The sequence below is a fragment of the Mesitornis unicolor genome, unplaced genomic scaffold, assembly GCF_000695765.1.
Source record: "Mesitornis unicolor isolate BGI_N332 unplaced genomic scaffold, ASM69576v1 scaffold14686, whole genome shotgun sequence".
Lineage (NCBI taxonomy): Eukaryota > Metazoa > Chordata > Aves > Mesitornithiformes > Mesitornithidae > Mesitornis > Mesitornis unicolor.
In genome coordinates, this window is record NW_010189006.1 from 1 (window position 1) to 24815 (window position 24815).

Here is a 24815-nt window from a genome sequence, read left to right on the forward strand (position 1 = left end):
TATAAAAACAAAGCAATTACCCCCAAAGTGGATTTACACACAGGTATGTATCTGTCCCTCATTAGAAAATATACTGTGTGTATATCCATTCATTGTCCATGAATGTCGTAGCACTGGCTATCAGAATGGGGTTGAGAAGAAGGGAGCCCTTTTATTTTCCTGGTTTGTTTTAAAACATACAGATAAATTATGTAAGATGAACAAAAGCAGAGTAGTCACAGGAACAATCAGAACCTGTTTAGATATTGGCATCAAGTTGTTCTTGTTGCCTTTGTTACTACTACTCTCCAATTTGACTTCTAGTTATTACTTCCCAGGAATTAATATATCTATAATTTTTTTGTCATATATTCTCTCTCCTCACAAAGAGTTGGATGCAGGTTGAGGGAGAATTAAACATTAGAAAATCCAGATGGAACCTGTGACTCTGGACATTCTTGCTCTTCTTTTTTTCTGTCCCTATTTCTCAGACATTATCAATAATTTAGAAAAATCTGGTTAATTCTACATAACAAGTGTTTTTTATTGTCCTTTCCTTCCAAAAGATGTTTCTGGGCAATGACTCAAGATAGCTTTTTGCATGTACTTCTAGCATTAGATACCCGCCTTAAATGTTTGTATAAATATTTTTTCTGGTATAAGCCCCTCATTGTTGGTACAGATGATTTTCTGCCCTTGGTATCCATTCCTTCAGCAAACAGACTGGTCATTTGAACTACTTATCATTACTGAGTGATGTGCTGGGAGAACCACCCACGCTAAATATACCAGAAAATTTGGTGGTGGCGAAGGAGTAGTTAAATTTCAGCCCAATTTATTTAGCTCACACAAATGTGTCTAATGACTTCTTGGCCTGAAGACTTTGTCATTGAAAAACCTCATATATAAAAATGCTATTAAGATTAGGGGCAAAAAATGGAAAAACATCTTGAAATAAAAAACAAAGTACTGCTTGCTGGTTTACAAAGAGTCTATAACACTGATAAAATCTTCGGAAACCAATGTGCTTTTTTTTTTAACGTTGTCCTTCTTTATTTTGGCTTCATTTCAACTCGGGAGTTCATATCCTCTCCTTCCAGATCGTACTCTTCTACTTGGCCGCTGGTCCACACCTTTATACGATCGGACAGGTCGCTGCTTCTGGGAGCCAGGATGAAGTCATAAATCAGGGCAGCACTTGCTCCTCCAATGATTGGGCCAACCCAGAAAATCTGAAACACAATTCCAAGCCCAGTTAATACATCAGGTATTACTGCATTTGGAGCTGTTCTGAAAGACTCCTCCAAGGATTTTTACAATGAACTTCATAGTGAAAACTTTAGAATTTCTGTCTATCACCTGAATATTTACTTAGCCTCAAAACAAAAAACTGGGAATTTCTCACCATGAATTGGCAAAAGACCCAGAGATTAATAACTGTGACTATGTTGTCATCTTCTGATCTTTAAAATTCAGTATCTGCCGATAAAACATCTCCGTTACTCCAGAGGGATTTGGTAGGGGAATACAATTTCTAAAAGCAACAAGGGAATTAGATTCTATTCTCCAACTTTCAGTAAGAGGTGAATTAGAAAGTAACACTTAATGAGGACCTAATTATGGGCTTAATTTGCTACAAGCTACTATTTAGCTAGTTATATCATTGTAATTGCACTGATCTAATCACATAAGGCAAGCAAAGTTTAGAGGGAGAGGTAATAAAAGTCTTAATAGACGGGTTGATTTTAATAGAAATAACAGATTATTTTGAAGGATTTACATGGGCAAAGAGATCCTGAGTCTAAAATATGTTTTCTTTTCATCAGCAATATCAGTCATTTAATATGAATTATTACTTCTATCTCCTTCTGTCTTTCTACAAAGGAGAGTAATTTTTCTATTAATTTCTGAAAATACTAGCTACTATATTAGTAGTTACCTCAGTATCCCAATAGAAGCGTTTAAGTACAAGATGATGGCAAAATTCCACATGTCCTCCTTTTGTGTTTTACTATTTAGATTAAAATGGCATCTATATATAAAAAAAATCATAACCTATTTTACTATCACTAAATTTCCATGAATGCCTATGCAAATGGCTGACAAGATCATGAGTAGGAGAGTTGGAACAAGCTGCATTTTAAATATTTGAGAACACATGCTCATTCAGGGCTTTTATATTAGCTTTCTTTATTGAGCTCTAGTGAAATAAGTAAATTTTCATGAAGTTCCTGATTTTACCCACATTTAACCACAGGGAATAATCCAAAATTTATAGTGTTTCCAGAGTGCTTATCTATGAAAGCACATAAGTAGACACTTAACTTTAAGAAGATGAATATTTTATTAGCTTCCAAACACTGGATGATTCATTTCAGTTTATAAACCTTCATAAGAACCTTCCTAAATCAGGTTTTACCAGATTAAGCAGTAGCACTTTACAAACTCAGTTTAAAGAATGAATTCCCAAAATGAGATTTTGTGCAACAATGTTTTAAATTTTAAAATGTTTGAAATAAATAAACGTAAAGACAAATAACCAAAGAAAATCTGCTGTACTAGTTTGTGTACTCCATACACAAACAGTTTGAGGACTTTGTGATCTCCTGAGGCTGGCCAGGAGCAAAACAAGATTGTTTTTGTTAAATGAACTAGAAATGGCAACTCATTGACTTGGTGCTAACAATACATGCTTAAATGATTCTGATCTTATAGATGACATATATGCCGTGTCTCTTGTAAGCTAAACAAATTTATTCAACTTACCCAGTGGTTTTCAAAGTTGTGGGTAATCACTGCTGAGCCAAGAGATCTGGCTGGGTTAATTCCACAACCAGTGTAATCAATCTAAGGGATGGAAAGAGAACCAGAGGTGAGGCACCCATGCACATGTGGCATCCTCATTATACAGGAGGGCAAGTGGCAGCTTGCCACAGCTTCATTCGTCCCACCCACTCTTCCTCAGATATAGGGGAACAGACTCTTTGCCATGTCTCTGCTCTGTCCCACCAGAGAAACAGATGACTCTGCCCAGATGTGCAATCTCATCACTTACTATCACAGCCACATGGCTCAAGAGAAAAAGGCCATGCATGCAGCAGAAACAAGGTCTGTCTCTGAAGTGGGAGAGGAAGAAGCCATCATCTTCCTGCCTTCTCTGCCCCATCCTTTGGTGGGACATTGCAGATATGAACTGTGAGAGCTAAGACTTACAGCAAGAAGATGTCCCAAGGCAACGGAGAGACCAATGGCCAAAGGTGCTGATCCTGAGACATCGTTCCTTCTCCGGTCTGTGGTGGCGAGGACACACAATACCAGCTGGAAGGTAGCAATGATTTCAATACCCAGTCCTTGGCCCGCATTTATTCCCTCTGAAAGCTGCATGGACATAAGAAAGGAAATGTCAATTGATATTTAGTACCTGACTTCAATCAGTACGACGGAGTTTTGCAGGATCTATTTTTTTCAATAGGAAATAAGACCTGCACAGTCATTTCTCTCCTCAGGTTTCTTTTGCTTAACAGGAAAAAAGAAAAAGAAAAAAATAAAGGTGAACAGAAATCAGTTATGAATCACTCACTGCTGTACACAAGTCTAAGTGTAACCAGCTTTTCCTGGAGATATAATATGGTTGTATGGTTGCTGCATTCAGTCAAAGTGAACACTCAATGTCTATACACAATGAGAACATAACTGGGTTACGTGTGAGAAACAAATAAGCCAGAGATTTGCCTTCAATAGTTTACCCGTAGAAGTGAACTGTGATGCCTTGAGACATATTCATTGCTTCTGAGAATGAAGATCCTGTGGTCATGGTAAACATTGCTCAGCTTGCCTTTAGCAACAATTGCTAAGTAAACATGCAGGAGGAAGGGACTAATGGACAGTAAGAAAGGTGCATATCTCTGAGTAGCTTGAAGGTACCTATGTCTGCTATTGATAAGCCACATTAATCTTTTCTTCTCCCACCACTACTTATTTTCTGTAATTCAGTGTGAAATTTTCAAAACCAGGATTCCATGTGGACAATGTTCTGCAAGACACTGGCCTCATGGACAGATTTCTGCATGAATATAAAGACTCCTATATATTCAGTTGCCTGAAAATATGTCTCTAATGCCACTTGAAATACCCTGAGATATCCATGGGGTTAATGTAGCACTGGTAGATGTGACACGAGTTCTACAGAAGACCAAAGGTATCTAAAATGGCTCTAGATGCCAATGTTTAGGCGGTGTAACTCTAACTCAGATAGGTAATGAACATAGTCAAAGGAGATGAGATCCATTCAGCTGACAAAATGTAGGTGGTCATCTGACAGTCAACTGAACAGCTGTCTTTTATTTTGTACTGGTTAGATCTCATTTGACTACAAGAGTTCATACACTTAACTCACGTGTAGACCAAGGCTTAACTGAAACCCACCTAATTTCTTTAGGAGTCAGGAAAAAACATCCACAATTCAGGAATCCTAAAGAATCAATGTTTCATTTTTCACTAAAAGTGTTTCAATTTTCTAGTGAAGTAAAGCAGGTTCTCTAGAAAAACTCACACTGGTAGATGTAGATATTCCAACCGTACTATTAATCATTAAATCAGTAGTGTTTCTTATTAACGTAAATGCTGTAGAGCATATCAAAACCACAGTAATTCATACAAATGAACATCATGCAATAAAAATGCTGTCATATTTAGAAACTGTTAGAAACTTGTGCTTAACAAGAATTGGTGAATCTAAACCTTTCAATGTTATAACAAGTTTTGCATTCTGCTTGTAATGGCCATATTCAGTGGTATTTTAGTTAAGACAAGATAAGCCTGTATCTGAGCTGAATAATATGGTGTTATGCAGAAGGAACTACATTGAAGGGACAGGATGAAAAATGAGTTTGGACACAGGCCAGTGAAACTGAGAATGTGAGTGGCTCAGAGCAGGAAGTAAATTCTGCAAAACTTACACTCAAGAATAGTGCTATCGGTAGGTTATCCCAGCTGTCATAACCTCTGCATTAAAAATTGCTAGATCATGCATGACAACGACATAATTAAATATTATTGTGACCTGTCCAGAACAATAAATCCATGCAAAATCATCCTATAAATCTGTTCGTGTGGGTTTATACCCTAATCTCCTCAAAACTAATATTTGAATAACCTTAAACCTTAAAGATACTTAGCTGCACTCTTTCACTGTCCACCTTAGCTATTCACTTTTCTTGTTTATTCTCTGTAACAAAGCAGCAAAACGTCAAATGCCTAATCACTGGAAAAAAAATCAGGTGTGTCTTCAACAAGATATGATTAACTACTTTAAAAAGAGTGAAAATATATTGATTTCTAAGACCTGCCAATCTGAAATATTAATAATATATTTTCATATCTTGTTCTTTAATAAGCAGGATTGATATCCCTTGAGTTAGGAACAGTTTCTCAACAGATAGAAGGAAATTCCAGATGAATGCCAGAGGGCATTTTGGTTCCCTTGGCATCAATACAGTAGAAACTGAAATCATTTAATGAAACCTTCAGCATCAACAGGACTTACATGTGAGAAATACAAGTCTGACATAAATATATATAGGTGTGTAGGCAGTGAAAATGACATGATACAGAAATTCATACTGAATTCCTGATAAATCACCAAATTAATATCCTATCACTTCTGTCACTCCCTTTCAAAAACAATCACTTGTTTTGGCTGCAGAGACAGTGGGAATTGTGGCTCTCAACAAATTAAGTTTTAAATGCATCTCAATGTATAAAAAAGTATTATATCACTTTAAGAATCTGGAGTATCAATTCTCTGGAAAGTCCTATCTCACAGTGTTCAAATTGAAAAGGCAAGTGCATTGGCAAATAAGTGAGTGCTATGCAGATGCCCAAAAGTGGAAAGAAACTAAATTCTATTCTATCATAATCCAACTGTTACACCCCAGAGAATCTAGATATGAGGTCTGATGCATTGGTGTTAGTATTTGAAAAGGCCTTGGCATTTCAAATTTTTAAGCGCTGACTGTCTTTCCCTTCATTTGAAGGGCTTTTATAAAAGAGAAAAGACAGTAAGAACAAAATTAAGCCTTTAAAACATGTGATAATTCTTATCTTTAAGAGGAGGAAATTATATTCTTCCTTTCCCTCCAGGAAAACACATCTTACAGCTGACGTGACTTGAGGTCATTCTCCCTGCTAATCAACACTTATTGATGGCCTACGTGGAATCAAAGAAAACCTGGAAATATCATAGGAAACCTTTTGCTTTCCTCTAGCATGTAATTTTACACAGCCTGCCAGGGATGTAAGATTCCACTGTGAAAGCAAGGACCCTGGGCCATGTTCCAAAATGAGGCAAACTGAGGCAAACCTTGGACGTTCTGCTTTGCTGTGGTCTGTGGATCTGTCATATATAAATGTAGTATCACAGAGGTTTGCTATTTGCCTACTTGCCAGAGCTATAGCATCAATACAGCACCAGCCTGGGCCCTCCAGGAAGCAGCAACACTTGGAACAGCTTGAGTCTTCACCGCTCTAACCACATCCCAGCCAGAGTGTAACATGGGCACTAAGAAGGTGCATTTCCTCTATCAAGTTGAAATGTACATATGTGTATATATGTGTGTTTGTATATTTATGATATTTATATTTATATTTTACCAAGTCACAATGGATTTGCAAGTGTTACCCAGCTAACAACGCAATATAAAACTTGTTGCACTTTTTGAAGCTGCTGGTTTAAGCTCTTGACAGAACCAGGTAGGCATAATCGATATGAACTGCTTGTACTGTATTTTCTATACGTTATTCAGATTTTTTAAGAAAAGCTTGAATTTTTGTAGAATACTTAACTCCAGAAGCTTCAGCCTCTGGTAATATCACAGCTGTCTAAAGCTTAATCTAAATCTAGTAGGAGGTAGTAGTGTACACTACAGAGACCCGACTATTTGAGGCTCTCAATAAAACAAAGGCAAAAATCAACCTGTGCTCATAACACCTAGCATTCTCTACTGAGAATATCTAAATATCCTTAACAGATAGAATAATGCCTTCAAATATGAGACACAGTCACCTCTACTGTAGGGTTGGGGTAAAGAGGTCTTTTTTGAGTGACCTGTACCCACACTGCAGTGACTTCCTTCCCTGCATCAGTAGGCTGTTTACCAGTGGTTACATCATGGTACGTGGGCAGAGTACAAGGGCTGACACTGCACTTGACCTTGATGTACCTGTGGGGATATCTCTGACTTCTTCTTATCTCAGTCCAGTAACTCCCACATGCTCTGCATTTTAAGTGAAGACAATTAAGGTAACAGAAAAAATGTCAGAGAGCAGGGAACAGCACAGTGACTCCCTGACCTTTTCATGCTTTGGACTTGTGAGCCTTGAAGAAGTAATTCTGTGCTTTAAGGAACCAAATGCGCTCTAAGGGACTAAAATGAAATACACAACCCCACATTCATCTCCAATACAGTTTCCCACACCATAGGAAGGCAATCCAGACTTCTTATTTTTTGTTCACATGAATCATTCCACTAAACTTCATTTCTAAGTCACTGTTTTGACAGAAGCACCAAAAACATACCCAATAAATGGGTTACATCATTGGCAAGAGCTGAGAATTATATGTAGACACATATATCTGATCAACTGAACCACTTTTTTGGCTGCATTAGCTTGACTGTAACAACAACCAGACCACAAGCAGAAGCCTACGTGTAGACACCCCAAATGAGGTGTATCCTTCTGTGAGCTGAGTCCCACCAGTAATATTACCTGGGTTCACTGTGAATCTGAACAATGAAGAAAAATCCACTGGAATTCAGTAAATTTATATAAATCGCATCTCATTCAGAGAACTCCTTAGCTGCAACTGGTTAGAAGCTGAGGAAGCACTTGGGGCATACTGAACCCCTCTGTCTTGCATTACTGGAAATAGAGATGAGGTACAATACCTATCTCTTATTCAAAGATTAGGTTTATATTGTAATTCTTCTGCTACTCCTGGTTTGAATTCAGTGCTGACGCTGTTTTGATCAAGAGGTTGGACTAGAAACCACCTGAGGTCCCTTCCAACCTGAATTATCATATGAGACTTCAGTTTCTTGGAAAAGTTTCCTGTGGGAAGATCTGGGACAAAATTGCCTTGATGCTGCTGTGGCTTGGCTGAAAACATCTGGTGACATATCTAGTTAGTGAAGCCCCCCGTTGGCGGATTAATCATTGTGAAGGCTCTGCATAGGTATAATCCATATTGACGAGTGAACCTAGAGATGCGTAATATAATCAAATGAGGACGGTTAAACGTGAGGGTAGAATTAATGGAAAATCTTTAGTCATGACCTTGAGAGTAACTAGTCGAGATGAGCACCTGCTTTTTGGTCTTAGGAAATGAGTAGTAGTCACTTTGCTTCCATTTCTTCACATCAGACAGGAGATGGGAACTATGGAAAGCTGTTTCTCAGAAGTGCCCTCAGCTGCCATGATTAGCTGACTGACTTCCACAGCTTCAAGCAATAATGTGGGCAAATTAATGGTATGTTTTCTTTCCTTTGTATTATTTTTTTTTAGAGCAGGATATTTTTTAGTTGTCTGCCTTCAGAAGACAAATGGGGACAGGAAATTAAACCAGCCCAAGGTAAACCCAACTGTGTACTTCTCTAGTGGCTTCATATTTTTCTCATTAGAAGTAAAAGTATATCAAGTCCAAACCTGTTTCCCGTTATATGGATAAGACAGTTTGTTATGCAAGGTGGTTTCCTCATGTGCTGCTATGCTCCATCTCATCCAACAAATCCTGAGCCATGGATTGTATCTTCTAGGGTCCAGTTTACTTTCATAAAACAAGGATTAGTTTCTCATTTTTCCTGAAAAATGATAGGCCTTCAGAAATATAAAACTCTATTTTTCAGTAGGGGAATGTCAATTTTCCCCATTCTTATGAAACACTTCACTGCAAGTTAAGCCACAGCACTTTAGTAACAGATATAACATCCCTGATGGCTGGGACTTCTCTCCTTTGCATACCCCAGCTCTCCTCTAGGTAAGGCAGCTTTCGCAAAACCTCAGCAATAGCATGGCTGGCATATAATAAAAAGCATGTTGTGGATTGACTATAAATTTAATACCTTTTATTAAAGTTATTTTAATGTTCATGCTGAGAGAAGAACTATGTTCTCCTGTCCACACAAATTCCAGCTTTTTGCGTTGTGTTGCAATATATAATATCTTTCTATCTCTTTCCTTGTGTGTTGAATTCAATTATACAGCTAAATATTTGCACCAGGACTGATGTTTTCAGCATTCCAAATCATTAGCCCATCTCTGCCATGGCAGACTGTTTTCTTAAAGGGAAACTTTGAGCATTTTCTTCAAGAAAATCCAAATCCATTTCTCTGGTTGTATCAGTGGCTGACTAGTCAAGTAAAGGTATCTCACTGTCTTGCTGTGTTCTCTTCTTCTAGCTTAAACTCTCCCTTCTTTGATTTTTCTTATTTTTCTTAATAGAGAAAACTCTTCACATTAGTTTAAATGGTTCATGTCTTCTTCTTCATCCCATACTGAAGATATTAAGTATGCTGCTTTGTATTAGGTAACAGTCATTTAAGTGTTTAGCTGGGCAAAGTTCTTTAATGCAATGTTCTTCAAATGTAATATCAGAAATTAATCTCCCTACTTCTCTCAAAACCATATTTTGTATGATTCTTCTTATTTTTTCAGCTCCAACTCTGTCATGAAAATAACTTGATAACTTCTACTTTGATAATATACCTTTCTTCTGCTGGAAGTCTATCTCGGATGTCCATAGCTATAAACCTCCCTTTAACTCACAGTCAAAATGTATTCAGAGAATTCACCCCCAGCTATTTAATTACAGTTATTCTCTTCTCTCCTTGCTATTTAGCAGTAGCACTCTGAAATGGATGTTCCTATACACATGATTTGAGCATTAAGGTTTTAGTGAGTACAAAAGTCTCATTTCCTTAGTAAGTAGACACAGGCAAAGATCTGAAGAGTTTTACTTAAAATTATACAACAGGAGCACTCAGAAGAAGCTGCTTATGAGGTAAAGAATTAGCTTTGGATCGTATCCTAGATCAACAATAGAAGCATTCAGCAGAACCTAGGGACAAAACATATTGTCCTCTGCTAGATTATCCTTCCTATAAATACAGCTCTAAGAGCTCTAAAGGGGACTCATTCAATTCCCAAAGCACAAATCATATTTTCCATTCTTTGGATAGCAGACACCCTCCAGGAACAAGACTAAACTCCCTCCTCCCACCCTATCTTCAGGCTGATGAGAAACTACTCAGGGCTATGTGCTGCAGGGGCCTGGTATGCCATAAAGAGAAGAGTAATGGTTTCTTTTATGTTAAACCGGAGCACGTAAAGTTTGCATGTGAGGCCTACAACAGACAGTAAAAGTCAGGTCTTCTATAGGACTTCCAGTTCGCACAGCTAGTTAGAGACAGACCATTTGTCTCATTTACACTTTTATTTTTTCATGTGCCTGTGGGAAAGTTGCTTTGAGGAAACATTTTTTTAAAAAATCTCACTGCTTAGAAATAAACAGCTTCTATTCAGAGGATGAGCAATGGGGAGTTGTATTTTTTTTCTTTACCCAGCAAAACCCAATTAATTATAAATAAAGAGTTCATTTTCCATAACACTTTCAAAGTACTCATTTATGCCATGGGGCTATTTATGATCTCCTGTATTGTCAGTCCAGAAGGAGATGTTCTTTCAATCGGGAATTTTAAGCACATCTGAATTTTGAGCCGAATAGAGTCTTCCTTTCTATGTTGTTATTGGAATAACTACCTGGATTTGTAGAAACCTCAGAGTATGGTTGTTGGCAATTGCTCCAAAGTGTTATTCATTTTATACTTCTAGACAAACACTCCAGCAAACCTGCGAAGTTTTCAGACTTTCCAAGTCTGAGGTAGTTCATACAGTCAGTCCTGTGCAGAGCATTAAAGATTTGGCATTTCCACGGAGTTATAAAAACAGATCTGAATATGTGGAATGGGTTTCAGGAATTAGGGGAACAATTCTAGCCCTTTCAGTTCTCCACTTTGTTAATCAAGCAAGAAATGTTATCAAAGGAAAGACTATTAATTCCCCAGTCCAAATACAGTCATAATTAACTTCAGGAGAAGTTGTGTGTATATATGTAAGGAAACGTGTGCCACAGCTCTGCTTTGAAAGCATTCGTTGACTTCAATTGGCACAAAATTAGTGCCAAGAGCCTGGAAAAGCTTAGTTTTCTGTGGTTCCTCTTAGCAGTTCCTGGATAGAGGATGCACAGGGCTCTACCAGGAAAGTTCACAGAGGGTTTCTTTCCTCCTCTCCAGTCCTCAAATGCCAAAAGGGAAACCTCTTGCAGAGATTTCAGAACCCATTTTTGCCCTCCTGCTGTTAATAGAGTTTCTTGCAGTCCGCCTTTTAGGTCTTGTATATTTGATTTAACAGGTTAATGCTGTGCCTTAGCCTCAGGTCTCATTGACTTCAGTGGAGTTGCAGCAGTTAAACACCAGCACTGGCTTTGGCTCTGGATGCCAGAAAGAGCAGTGCTTTCCCATCAGGTTGTACATTAATAGATACACAACATTGGTATTAATATTAAGCTGGAGGAATTGAGGAGCACAGCCACAGACCATGACATCTCATCATGCCACGCACTTCATCAGCCCACTAGAGAAAGGGTGCATCTGCCTCCACATATTTGTAATAAACAGACAACTGTTTAAAGACTGGGAAATAAAGAAACTGAGAAATACAGCCACACAACAGACAGATAGTTTGCTATCTATGAAGTTGAGCACAAGCACAATACTTTGATCTGGTTCTCCTAACTCTTGAACAGAGATTTTTCTAAGAATGAAGATTTCTTTGACATTTTCAATTGTGATATGAGGTAAAGATCTCTCTGTTATTGAATTCTCTCAATTAAGCTAGAGAATGGACAAATAAGCAAAAAATGTTCTACTGCACTAAAGAAAACAGGCAATTTCCTCTTGAGATAAACAGGAAATTTTTCAAGGGCTATTTTTTCTTCCTTTAGTACTTGTGATGTGGTTTAGTATCCTTGTTTTAAAAAAGTTTCTTTTAAAAGTAGCTATATACAGCAGGTAGTGACATTTTTTACGGATTCTTTGATCAAAGAAATGCTATTCTCAGCTTACCTGGAGGTTCAAATTATCTGCTGAAGTCCATAAGTCCTGCTACAGTGACTTATATGTTGTTTTTACCATTGCATCAATTTTACCAGAAGAGACCCATAATATTCATTCTCATGTTTGCTGCAGAATTTTCCATTTTTCTTAGTCTGTGGCTCTTGCCATGGCGGTTCTTGATTTAGAATCAACACCCACTAATAGATATTCTTTTAATTTGAACTAGGAAATGAAATTTGGGTTTACCTCCCCTGCAGAATCTTTCTATCTATCAATCTGTCTGTCTCTGGTGTGTGTGCGCACAGAGGTGTGTACACACATACGCATACAGTATCAGAATACATATGGCATAACACATAGAGAGGCAAGGAAAACAATTTTAACTGTTCATTCACAAGTCAGGAAGGGTGGTGGCAAAATGAATTTCTTTATGTTTCGTACTTAATCCTACTTAGTTTGACAGCTGGTCAAACATGGAAAAAAAAAATCATTCTCCAAAAAATATCTCCATGAATCCATTTGAATCACATTATTAACCAACCTACCAATTTAATAATGTTTTTAATTCTATTGCAATTAATTCTTTTACTACTCTCTGTGCATGGCTTTCATCAATTTCTATCACTTTTATTTAAAGAGGACCTTTAAACTGAGGCATGCAGAGCATTTTTCAGACAATTCACCAGCCATCCTTGGATCCTGGTCTTGGCATGTAGACCCAGTTCATGGTATAAAACCACCAAAACCACTCTATTCTAGCACCTAAATACCTGTGTGCAGGGGGATGATCACTGAGGGCCTTGCCTTGTGCCCAAAATGGCCACACTGCTGCATCCGTGCATGCTCTCAGCCAAAAGCTCAAGATACGGCTATATCACAGAATCACAGAATCACAGAACGTTAGGGATTGGAAGGGACCTCAAAAGATCATCTAGTCCAATCCCCCTGCTGGAGCAGGAACACCTAGATGAGGTTGCACAGGAAGGCGTCCAGGCGGGTTTTGAATGTCTCCAGCGAAGGAGACTCCACAACCTCTCTGGGCAGCCTGTTCCAGTGCTCTGTCACCCTCACTGAGAAGAAGTTTCTTCTCAAATTTCAGTGGAACCTCCTGTGTTCCAGCTTGTGCCCATTACCCCTTGTCCTATCATTGTTTGTCACCAAGAAGAGCCTGGCTCCATCCTCGTGACACTCACCCTTTAAATATTTATAAACATTAATGAGATCTCCCCTCAGTCTCCTCTTCTGCAAACTAAAGAGACCCAGCTCCCTCAGCCATTCCTCATAAGGGAGATGCTCCACTCCCTTGATCATCTTTGTAGCCCTACGCTGGACTCTCTCCAGCAGTTCCCTGTCCTTCTTGAACTGAGGGGCCCAGAACTGGACACAATATTCCAGATGTGGTCTCACCAGGGCAGAGTAGAGGGGGAGGAGAACCTCTCTCCACCTACTAACCACCCACCTCCAGAATCACTAAGCAAATATTCATAGAAATTGAATTAACAAATAATTTCTGAGACATGAAATAAGGATGAGAGCTATAAACCCTGTTATCCCCAAATGTCCTGGAGGATGGGTGATAACCATCAGGTTTACATCTCAGCCCAGATGTTTCTGCTGTCACTGTGTGAACACATTTGAAAGCGGCCAAGGCTACAGCCAGTTTTGAGCAGGTGCTTTTCCTGTGTTCCACCTCCTCAGCCTGGTGCGATTCAATACAATGCTGGCATGCCATAAAAGACTGCTGCTGCAAAATTGAAATTGAATAATGAGCTATTGTTGTGGCACTCTTTGTTAAGAAATAAAAATCCCAGAGTAATCTCATATACAGGAACCATTTTGTTCACTCTAAAAATGCCGTGACTTCTGTTCTCTTGTAGAAGCTCGAGTGCTTAAGCTCGCAGATGTCCCAGCCCAGGCAAGGTTGGCAGGAGAAGCCTACATTGGATTGAAACCAGGGAGGGCAGAGTGCAGCGACAAGGAGAATGCAGCTCACTGTCTTGAAACTTGAGAAAGTTGCAGTGCATGATCTGTGTTGAGAAAAGCCATCCAAGGATTTTTAACAAGCGCTAGAGGTCAGGAGTTGGGCTGCATGTCTCGTCCATCCAGCGGCACCTCTGGATCTGCAATTTTCCATACTGACTCAGAGGAAAAGCAGCATCACTTACTGAGTTGTCCACTCACACTGTCAAGCTCTCAGTTTATTTTGGAAGTTCTTACAACTCAACCCGACTTTGTTTAATTTGAGGTTGGAGGAGAGCAGACTCATAGGGTGCGGGCACAAAGAGAGAGGGAAATCACAAGGTAAACAATGAGTCATCAAGACCAACCATGGAAGTCCTGCTCCCCATGGTTCGAGGGCCACCATTGGTGCACTGGTTTGGACTAAATGTGAGGAGTCTGGTGATTCCTGTCCTTGATCCCCCCTCAGGCAACTTTCTAAAGGATGGGAAAGATCCAGTGAGGCATATCAGGATAAAAAATTTCTTTTCTGACCCACACACACGTTTAAAAACTGAATGGCACATCTCAACTTTATGAAAGGGAACTCCTAGAGCAGGAACAATTTTATGTTTGCACTCTGTTCCTTAGAAATTTTCTGGGAGAAAAATCACCAGCATTGATGTCTTACAGATAAGATGATTTATCTGCAGAGGCTAAGTATCCGCACATCGTATGCTTCATCCCATTTTCCAGTTTCCTGAAGACATGCCAATATCCAGCCTTCACCTTTACCAAGTATCAGAATAAGACTGGAGTTGGGAGACACATACAGAGCAGAGAAAAAAAGCCACCTCCAGCATAGAGGTTCAAAGCTGCTCTGCTGGACCACAACCCAGATAAGTGGGATAACCTATGGAAAGGGTACTCATTCTGTAGTATGACTAATATTTAAAGGGTGAGTGTCACGAGGATGGAGCCAGGCTCTTCTCGGTGACAAACAATGATAGGACAAGGGGTAATGGACACAAGCTGGAACACAGGAGGTTCCACTGAAATTTGAGAAGAAACTTCTTCTCAGTGAGGGTGACAGAGCACTGGAACAAGCTGCCCAGAGAGGTTGTGGAGTCTCCTTCGCTGGAGACATTCAAAACCCGCCTGGACGCCTTCCTGTGCAACCTCATCTAGGTGTTCCTGCTCCGGCAGGGGGATTGGACTAGATGATCTTTTGAGGTCCCTTCCAATCCCTAACGTTCTGTGATTCTGTGATTCTGTGATTCTGTGGTGAGGGTGGAAGGTGTCTCAAAGCAGCAGATACTGCCCTGAGATGAAGTATTAAGGATAGCAAAAGGCCCTTTTCTCCCTGACTTTGAGAAAGAATTTGGAGTTGGACACTGTGTGTTTGCCACCAAAGGGCATTGCATCCTTATGTGTAACAATTCGGCCACAGCTGATCCAGCCTTGGGGATGCTCTGCTGAGCAGCAGTGGCAGAGACACAGTCATTCACACTGGAAATCCAAAAGGGATTTCAAAAGCAGATGACTTTCCATGGTCCAGGAGTGGTACCTATATGACTATTCACCTGCCTTAAGAAAATGCTCCAGACCTCTGAATGCCTTGACCACAGATCTCACTTTTCCAGAAAGTTCTTCAGTTGCACAAACAACATTTTCCACTCCACTGATTGTTTTTTAAAACCAAGTCCTTCTATTTGTTATTCTTGGTTGTTTTTCTTTTCTCTTTATCTACCCTTAGCAACGCTACCTTCAAGTCTGTTTTCCTTGCCTACACTTTTTGAGCCACTTGTAACTTTTTAAAAAATATCTTTTTTTATAAACTTCAAGGTAGACTTTTCAAATAGTTTTGAAATTGTAGCCCCAAGACTTAGAGGACACATTTCCTGATACTCTTCTCAGTATGCCAAAATACAGAAATTATTAAATGTAAAGCACTGTCTGCATTTTTCGCAAGCTCTGATTATTTTAACCATTAAAAAAAAAAAAAGAGCTAAAGATATTTTCTCAGCATGTTTTTAAAAGCTTGGCAAAAGTTCTCAATATAATCATTGCTGTACCACAAATATTGTGTTACCTTACAGTACAGAAGAGTCCTCTCACCCGCCTTTCCTGCTTGAGCTCTTTGTTGGTCATTAATTGCCCATGATGAATAGTTGCTTCCGTTATCCAAAATACAGATCTGTTCTCACTAGACAATAGCCAGCTATGCTGGCAGATGGGTGCATTTTGGATTAGGTATTCTCTATTCTTACAGTTTTACCTAATGGAAATTTGTAACATGCAGTAATCTACTTGCCAAAAAAAAGGACAGAAGATTATGTAAGGAAAAATATTTACATTTTTAGAACAAACACGCTGCATACTCCTCTTTCAGCTTTTCCAGTTCTTGAAGTTTATTATTTTGGCACCCACACCACTACTAAAACCTATAAGGGAAGTTAAGTGTCTTAAAAAGATTCAGTAATTTAAATACTTCTCTGAATATTGTCTAGAATGTCTTATTCAGAACCAGTCAAAATAACTAAAGATATTTCCAGTCACTTGAGTAAAGTTTGGATCGAACTCTTCAGATGTGACTGTTTTGCTTGTTTTAGTATAAAACAGACCTCAATATCGAATAAGTTAAAGGACTTTCCTGCTTTTTCATTCTCCCTTTCTTCTCTCAGCCTTGCACCTACCATGGCTGGTTTTTGTGCTTCATTTGCTTATGTTTCCCTTTTTCCTTTTGGGCAATGAGAAAGTCATAGATTCAGCCCATTTTATTTCGGGTAATTAACAGAAGGTCCCAAGCCTGAAGCCTCATCATGCCAAAGAAGAGCTGGCTGTCTCTGGAGGACAATTCAAGGGATCTGAAGGCTGAAGTACCTCTCTTGAACTGTTCCTCTGTAAACTGGAGAGGAATCTGTGGAAATGTGTTCCTGACTTGGCCCCTCAGTGCAAGACCTACAGCTGGGCAGGATAAATCCAAGCTCAAATATGCAGTCCCACCCAGTATCCACTGGGGACACTGGATAGCCCCTGGCTCCATTAAACTGCTCCCACCTCAACTTTCCTGTAAAAAACAGCCCTCCAAGAGCACAAGAGGGCCAGAGCAGAGGACACAGTCATGCACATCCAAGCCCTCTTCCCAGCCTCGACAAACAAACAGCATTCCCTTTCTTTCTATTCTTTTTCGCTAGAGTGAATGTGCACCTTGTTTTCCACAAGAAGGGCAGGAAGATAAAGCAGCTGGCAGGGATGCCCGCTCTGTCCCTCCCCTCCTTGTCCTCAGGTTAAAGAGCATGACATAAAAGCAAACCTCCTTATCATCTATTTGTCAAAGGAGGCAGCGTGCTCTTGGTGCTGGGCTGTGGTTTCAGGATACGCCCCGTGGTGATCGGCTCTGCTCAAAGACAGAGTCAGATCCAGTTCCCCCCTCAACCCTCCAACCCTCCCCTCCCCAGACAGTCCCAGCTTCTCAGTGGGAATTGAATGGATATGCCTTCCCCTCTAGTTTATTCTTTCAAGGGAGGAAAACAGCTGCTGCCCTCCCCATCCCCTGGGAGGTCCTCCCACTGATCCTCCAGCCAGAACCTTTATAACTGGATGTGAAAGAGAAAATACAATTCAAACAAACAAACAAACAAACAAACAAATACTGAGTATTTGACAACAACAAGCACTGAGACCAGGACTTTTCACAGTGGTTAGGAATAATTTTATCCATTAACTTGTGCACAGAAAGTGTTACCAGATTTGTAAAATAGTCATGATGGAGACTTGCACTATCTGTTTTTGCCTACAGTGCGTTTGATGGCCTTGAAAACTATTTGATTGTATTTCAGAGGTGTTCCTGGAGGGGGAATAAGACTTCCATCCTAACATGCAGTTTTTGAGACTCATGAAGTAGTCTCCTAAGCTTCCTAAAATCAGTGATTGCACTTATCTTTCTTGATCTTTCCATTTGTCCCCATAGGCTCTTTTCTTCTCTGATGTGCTCCCAGTTAGATCTTTGCAGCTTGGACTGTTACTGACTGAGAAGGAAGAACAGCCTGGAATGATCTTCTACATCCCTTTTTCAAATGGACAGTTTCAGGGCTTTTGGATAGAGGAAGGAGCCAGCTGTGAGCATTTTGTGGCAAGCAATAGGGGAAGACCAAACACAAGTGCTACTGAAACCAGACCTCCTGAGTTTAATGGCAGTTGGACCTCTCGAGGAAACCACTTGGGCAGATACCCTGTCCCCTGTGGTTGAGCAGTTCCCTCTGCCAGTGGTTTCAGAGGAAAAGATCACATATCACGCACACAGTCAGAGACTTCTGGAGTTAATAAAATGGTTTGCTCTTCTTCCCCAGAATGTTTTGGATTATCCCATCAAAATTTCCAAAACAGTGACATGATGGAATACCTCTGGGCAGCAGGCTCCAGGGAGGCAAGTAGTCAGCCCACAGAGTAACATGAGTATAGATGACACTAAGCTGCTCAGGAATCACCTTCTTAATATCAGATTTTATTATGTTTGCAAAAAAAATGCCTCATTTTTTGAATTAGCTGCAGTGCTACAGCATGTAAAAACATTACTTTATTTGTTAATTTATTTTTTTGATTCTTTTTTCCTCTTTTGCCAGAATGATTTCTGAAGTGATACTGTATTTGCAACTTTCTTTCTCAAATATCCCTGCGACTTCAAATGGGTATAAATAAGCAAACTTCAGTCAGGAATTTTCTGCAAGAAAAGGACCATAGGAAAGATGTGAAATACTTGTTCTTAACAGGATCTGGTGAAGTAAGTTGACTAGAAGGGTATTTCCATTTATAGTCCTCTGTGTACTGCTGTGGCTGTAGGACTGCCTCTGACAGTGGGATGATTTCACGTTTGAAAGTTTATCTACCCTTTTTGCTCCAGTTATGGTACAACAACACAGTAAAATGTCAACATTTTGAGGAGGAGAAGTTGTGGCCAGGCAGTTTATATGCAGCTTGATAGTCAATGGCTGTGAGCCCCTGGCTGGTAGGGGGCTAAAACCTGCTTCCCAGTTAATTGTAGCTGCCTCACATCTTTCTCCAGTCTACATTTGAGAAGTCAGGGGTTTTCCAATTTTTGCACAGCAAGAGGAGGAACACACTGAAAGTGGGATTCCGTGACAGGCAGGACCTGAGCACTTTGCCAAATGCAACAGGTAATGCTCACACCTATGGTGGCAGGGTTTCTCTCACTACACATCTCTCTCACTGTTCCCATAGGTTTTCATTGCAGACATCATCAGGTTATACAAATCATTAATTAGATATTGAACCACAATAACACAAACAAAAACAGCACTGGTATATGCACATTAATCAGTGTATTAACTGAGACCTTCAAAGCCACGAAAAGGACTCAAACATGGAGCTGCCAGTGATTTCAATGTTAATTTGATGTCAAAAGGTACCTTTCAGCAATGTACAAAACTTAACATAAACAAAACTGATCATGACCACAACATCCTAAAGCTCCAGAAAGGGACTAGGGAGGAAGGACCATCCTTACGACATCAATTCACCCTGGTATCAGTCAGGACTCAATCCCCTGCTACAATAAGCAATTGGCTACCTGAGGTCACCATCACCACCAGCATCACCACCACACACTCCCCACTTCTATAGTGGATTACAGCTGTTACTCCAAAAAAATAAGCCCCAAAACCAAAAAGAAGTAATTAAAAGTTTCTACTTACAGAGTTGAGCCCCAGGAGGTTGTTGGGGAGAGAGGAGGTGACTCCCGACAGAATAGCTGTGGCCACAATTGCCCCAAGGCACTGGGCAATGATGTACATGATCGCCTTAAAGATGCTGATCTGGCAGCTCAGCAGGAGGCCCAGGGTCACAGCTGGGTTCAGGTGTGCACCACTGATGTGGCCCACGCTTTGTGCCATGGTAGCGATGGATAACCCAAAAGCCAGCGAGACCTTCACATTGTCCTGAGACCTCGTGGATGTTTTGTTACCCACCACTGGGAAGCTAAAGCCCAGAGCCGAGCCGATGCTGATAAAAATAAAAAGGGTCATGGCAAGGAACTCAGCCACCACTGCCCTCCAGAACATTTTCTTTTTGTATTCACTAGCCATCTTTCCTCTCTTTTTCTCTCTCCCCTCTCCTCACTTTCCCTTCTCCCTCTCTCCCTTCCCTTGCCTGATACTTTTCCTTCGAAGTCTGAAGTGAAATCTGGAGGAAAAATGCAGTCCTTGGATTATTTATAGGGCTTTGGGTGGTCTGTAGGAGGGAAGGGGTGTTGCACAAAAGGAGGAAAGAACATCTACATAGATGCTGACTGCTAGATTGATGTAAGACACTGCATGCCTGCCAAAGTTTTTTTTCTCCCTTTTTTTTTCTTTCCCCTCCCTTAACAGCGTTCGATCTCTGCTGCCGTTTTTAAGAGGCTTTTTAAAATCCTTCGAAAAGTCTTTAGGAGTCCCTCAGGAATTTTACCCTCACTTCTTTACCTCCCGGATCACCATTCAGCACATGGATTGGAGCGAAAACTTTCATGGGGTTTCTGCCTTGAGCTGGACTGAAACAAAAAGCAGTTATCTGGTGCAGGCTGGTAAGTTATCCACGCTTAGCTTCACCAGCAGCAGATGACATCTGAAAGTAGTAAATAAAACTGGCAATTAAATCCACACTCTCGAGACTTGGGTGCCTCCGTTTCATTTGAAATTAGGTAGAAATGTCTCTTCTGCCGGCTCTGTGGAGGCTTGGACTTGTTTCAGATGCCAAGTTTGACGGCTGTACAGACAGACGCCTGTATTTACACAGGCTCACACACACTGGTGTTAACTGGTGAAAGGTAGAGATCAGTTTTAATCTCCATGACCACTATGCAAATCTGACACAACGCTGCAAGTAAGCTGGAAGCTTTACATGGATGCATTTTGGATGGTAAGGGGCAGATGATTTGGTGCTGTTTAGGTGGGTTTTTAAAAATTTTTCAAAGTTTACTTAATTTCTCCAGTTTTTTTCTATCAAGCACAGATATATCTCAGTGTTTTGCCAGGCTTGCTCTCCTGCACTCCTCCTGACCGGCAGGAAAAAAGCCAATTCGGGGCTTCCTAGCCCCTGTCCTGTGTTGAAAGCGTCTCTGATGCTGATTGCTAAGGGTGGCTGTCCTAGCTGTCACCAGGGAGCCTGGCTGCTGCCGCTGAGCCACAGGACCAGCCGGAGATGGAGACAGAGGGGGACAGCGAGGAAGAAGGGAAATTACATGCTTGATTTTGCAGACAAAATGAATCCCTCGGCAGTGCCAGAGTGTCTTTTGGAGCAAAAGGTCGAACTGACTCTGGTTATATCACAGCAGGACGTGTATACATGCCTCAGATTAACCCCTGTGTTATCGGATCTCTGCCTGCTTTAACAGCTGGTGGTGCCTTCTTCTTTAAACCTGGGGATCTGCGCTTACTTCGAACTACGCAAAATCTGATCCAGAGACAGAAACTGACTCCCCAGGCACAAGTCTTGAAAGATGGGTATTTAAAATCAGCTTACTTCTCCACCTCCTCTTTTTTCTTCCTCTTCTTACTTTGATGTACTAGTGTCAACTTCTAAATTGTACTTAAATTAATTCAAGGCTTTTTTACTTGAACAATATGTCAATATGAAGATAAAATCAAATACACACCTGGATAGCATTAAGCAGTCAAGAAGGGTTTTTAAAATATATTTGGCTCTCAAAAAATGATTCAGATACAAAGCAGAAGACTGATTAAATAAAAATCCAGATGTCTCCAGACTTTTTCTTTCTAGACATCAGATGTTCTTGATTTTCCATATAACCAATTTTATTTCCTTCTGTTTTATAATACACTTACACAACTGAAATGTACCAGTGGAAAAAAAGGAAAAAGCAAAGCAATGGGAACAAATTAATTATTGGGTTTACCTTTCTAATTACAGTGGGACTTCAATGAGGAATAATTTGACAGACAAATCAAAGATCAGATTTAGCCAAACATGGTAGGTGGTGCAATCTGTAATATAAGATACAGTCAATGCTAGTTATACTCTGTTCAGTGAAACTTTTTATTTAGTGCAAACATTCTCTGAGCCTTGAAGACCAAAAGTGACCAACTTCTTTGGTCCTACCAAGCAGATGCCCAAGACACAGGGCACATACCACACATCTCAGGAAACGGGAAAGCAGAGCTCTATGAATAGTTTACAGGAGTTTCCATGTGTCCCAGATTGGCACCTGTGGGAGGGAGCTGCCTAGGTATTCAGTTGTGTACACAGGAAATTCCCTCTTTACTCATTTCTTCCTACAATTAGGACCTAGATGACCAAACAACTCCTGTACCAGTACTGATAATGTGAGAAGGTATCCCTCAGAGGAAAACTTCTAGAAGCCAGGATAATAGGCTGGAGAAGTATTGCAAAATGGTTCCCTGATTTCTACCAGCTACCCCGACTGGCCTGTGCCAGAGACAGGGTACCAGGTTAGCAAGACCTTTAGTCTGACCAGTGAAACAGCCTTGGCATAATTAAACATGCCTTGAGAGCAGAATGTTGGTCACCCCCATTGAAAGATAATTAGCACACTTATATATTAATCCTGGGAGTTGCCACCTCTCATTTTTGAACTAGATGCCACTAGAAGGCAATAAATCAATAAAATTATCATGCAGACAGAAAAAAAAGAAACCAACAAAAAAAAATCAACTGAAAAATTAAAGGCAAAACCTATTACATATAAACAGGTAAAATACACATCTAAAAGAGATGTGTGGAGCTATTAGCCGTTCTTACCCATCTACAGACTGATATGGTTAAAATCATGATCACCCCTGCTGTGTTGTTATGGTGATGATACCCAGAGACCCCATGCCTTCAGTGCTGCTCAAAGAGAGACAGCAGGGACAGCCTTGTTCTGTGTGTAGAAGAATCACCAAGTGGGGAAACGTCAGGAGATGACAATAAAAGAACAAATATTCTGCACAAGAGGTAGAAGAAATTGGCAGATTGGACAAATTCGATCAACAGTATAAGCATAATGAGGAAAGGGGAGAAAGAAGGTGTGAGTGGAGCAGCAGCACGTCAGCTGAACATCTTCAGAAAGGTCGCCCACAATGCAGACCTAATTGGTGCCCAGCTCATCATGTCACTTTTCCACAAAATCAGCTCCATCGCACTTTACTCAGGTTGATGGCAAACACCGCTGCACTTGGCCAAGTGATCCGAGGCCTCTATACCCAGTACCCATAAATCACCATGAACCAAAAAATGGCAAATTCCAGTGTCCTAAATATCAAATAAGCTAGGTTTTTCTGCAGACTGGTTTTCTTGGCATGGTTTTATATTATGCACCAAATCACACTGGAAGGTGGGGTTTGGTTTTTCTGGAATTATGCATCTAGAAATAGAGAGAGATGATTGTCAACCTTATGTAAGTGTTTATGACAGGCAATGAAGAACTTATCTGATGGGAGCAAAAGTGAAAAAGTGGCTTTTGAGCTGAGAGGTGATTCTTCACAGATGGTTTAAACCAGTGTACTCTCAACAATTCTCTAATCTGGTTACAGTAGAGACAGTTGAGTGAAAAATCAAGTTCACAGTACTGGATATTTAATTGCCAAGATCCCAGGGCCAGTTCATTTTTTTTGGTCTGAAACAAGTCAAGTTTTGAAGCGCTGTAGCACAGTCCTCATTTAACATTTCAGTCCGAAAACAAATGTACTTGTTGGTTAAGTGGTAGGGTTTGTTCTGTGCTCCCATGTGTCAAATTGCCCAGAATCTCTCTACTATTTGAACAAGAAACTAATGCCAGCGACTACAAATATGGTCTTGGCTAACATGACTTCTCTGGGAATTTTCCACTTAGGTGAAGGAACAGTCAACATCAAAAGGCAGAGTGTATAGAAGTTGGTCCAGCGAACAAATGGTTGGAGGAACCAGGGGAACTTCAGCAAATTTAAATTATTCTTCTCTTGAGAAGAATTAGTTATCCTGTGACCCTTCTAGCCAAATCTTTTAGAAGACAAGTGATGATTGGTAACAAAACTATATTACTCACAGTTTCAGAGACAACAGCGATTCCTACTTTCTGCCCATAGAATTTAACCCCTCTGAGGCATCACTGACTTTCTCACCACCACGGTAAAAAGCCAAGCCATGCAGCAGAGAAGACCTAGAGGATCCATTTATTCACACCCCAACATCTTAGGAAAGACACCTGGAATGACAATGTTTTCCCATGTATTCTGTTCAGTGCTGTTCTTACAGAAAGTTGGAGTTCAGGTGTGGGGTTTCCTGTAAAAGTATCACTACTAGTTTAAAAAAATTTATATCAATATTCAGGAGCTGTTTCCTGGTCTTGGTTCACTTTTTGACTATAAGAAGAACCTGTCCAATTTTCTAACGGGAAAACTACAAGGTTGCAGTTGAGACAATGTAAAGACACTTGGGAATTTCTCTGCAAGAGAGGTGCCTGAGCACAATTGACACCCGACAGCATCAGTAAGGTGTCCAAGAACAGGGAGGGGTTTTAGACTGAATCCTTGGCTTAATGATCCCAAATCCAGGAAAGATAGAAGATAACAGACGCATCCTCCTCTTTAGCATTTGCCATCAGCCAGTCTAAGCACCCACTTGCTCCATATGCCGACTACTGAAAAATTCCTCCATAGCTACTCAGCTGACTTTTTTCCCTGTATGGTAAATTCAGAGCCTGTAATATCTTCTTATGGAGCTGGACACTTAAAT

General features: G+C 40.3%; 1 protein-coding gene across 1 annotated transcript; it reads right to left on the minus strand.

Annotated features, from left to right (window-relative positions):
- Positions 1–910: 910 nt before the first annotated feature.
- On the minus strand, positions 911–20290 carry AQP1 (aquaporin 1 (Colton blood group)). The gene is made up of 4 exons (XM_010185924.1): positions 19802–20290; positions 3193–3357; positions 2746–2826; positions 911–1211 (listed from the first exon to the last, which is right to left on the minus strand). Exons 1-4 carry the CDS (start codon positions 20189–20191, stop codon positions 1032–1034), a joined length of 816 nt encoding a protein of 271 aa, XP_010184226.1. The 5' UTR covers positions 20192–20290; the 3' UTR covers positions 911–1031.
- Between the last annotated feature and the right edge of the window lie 4525 nt (positions 20291–24815).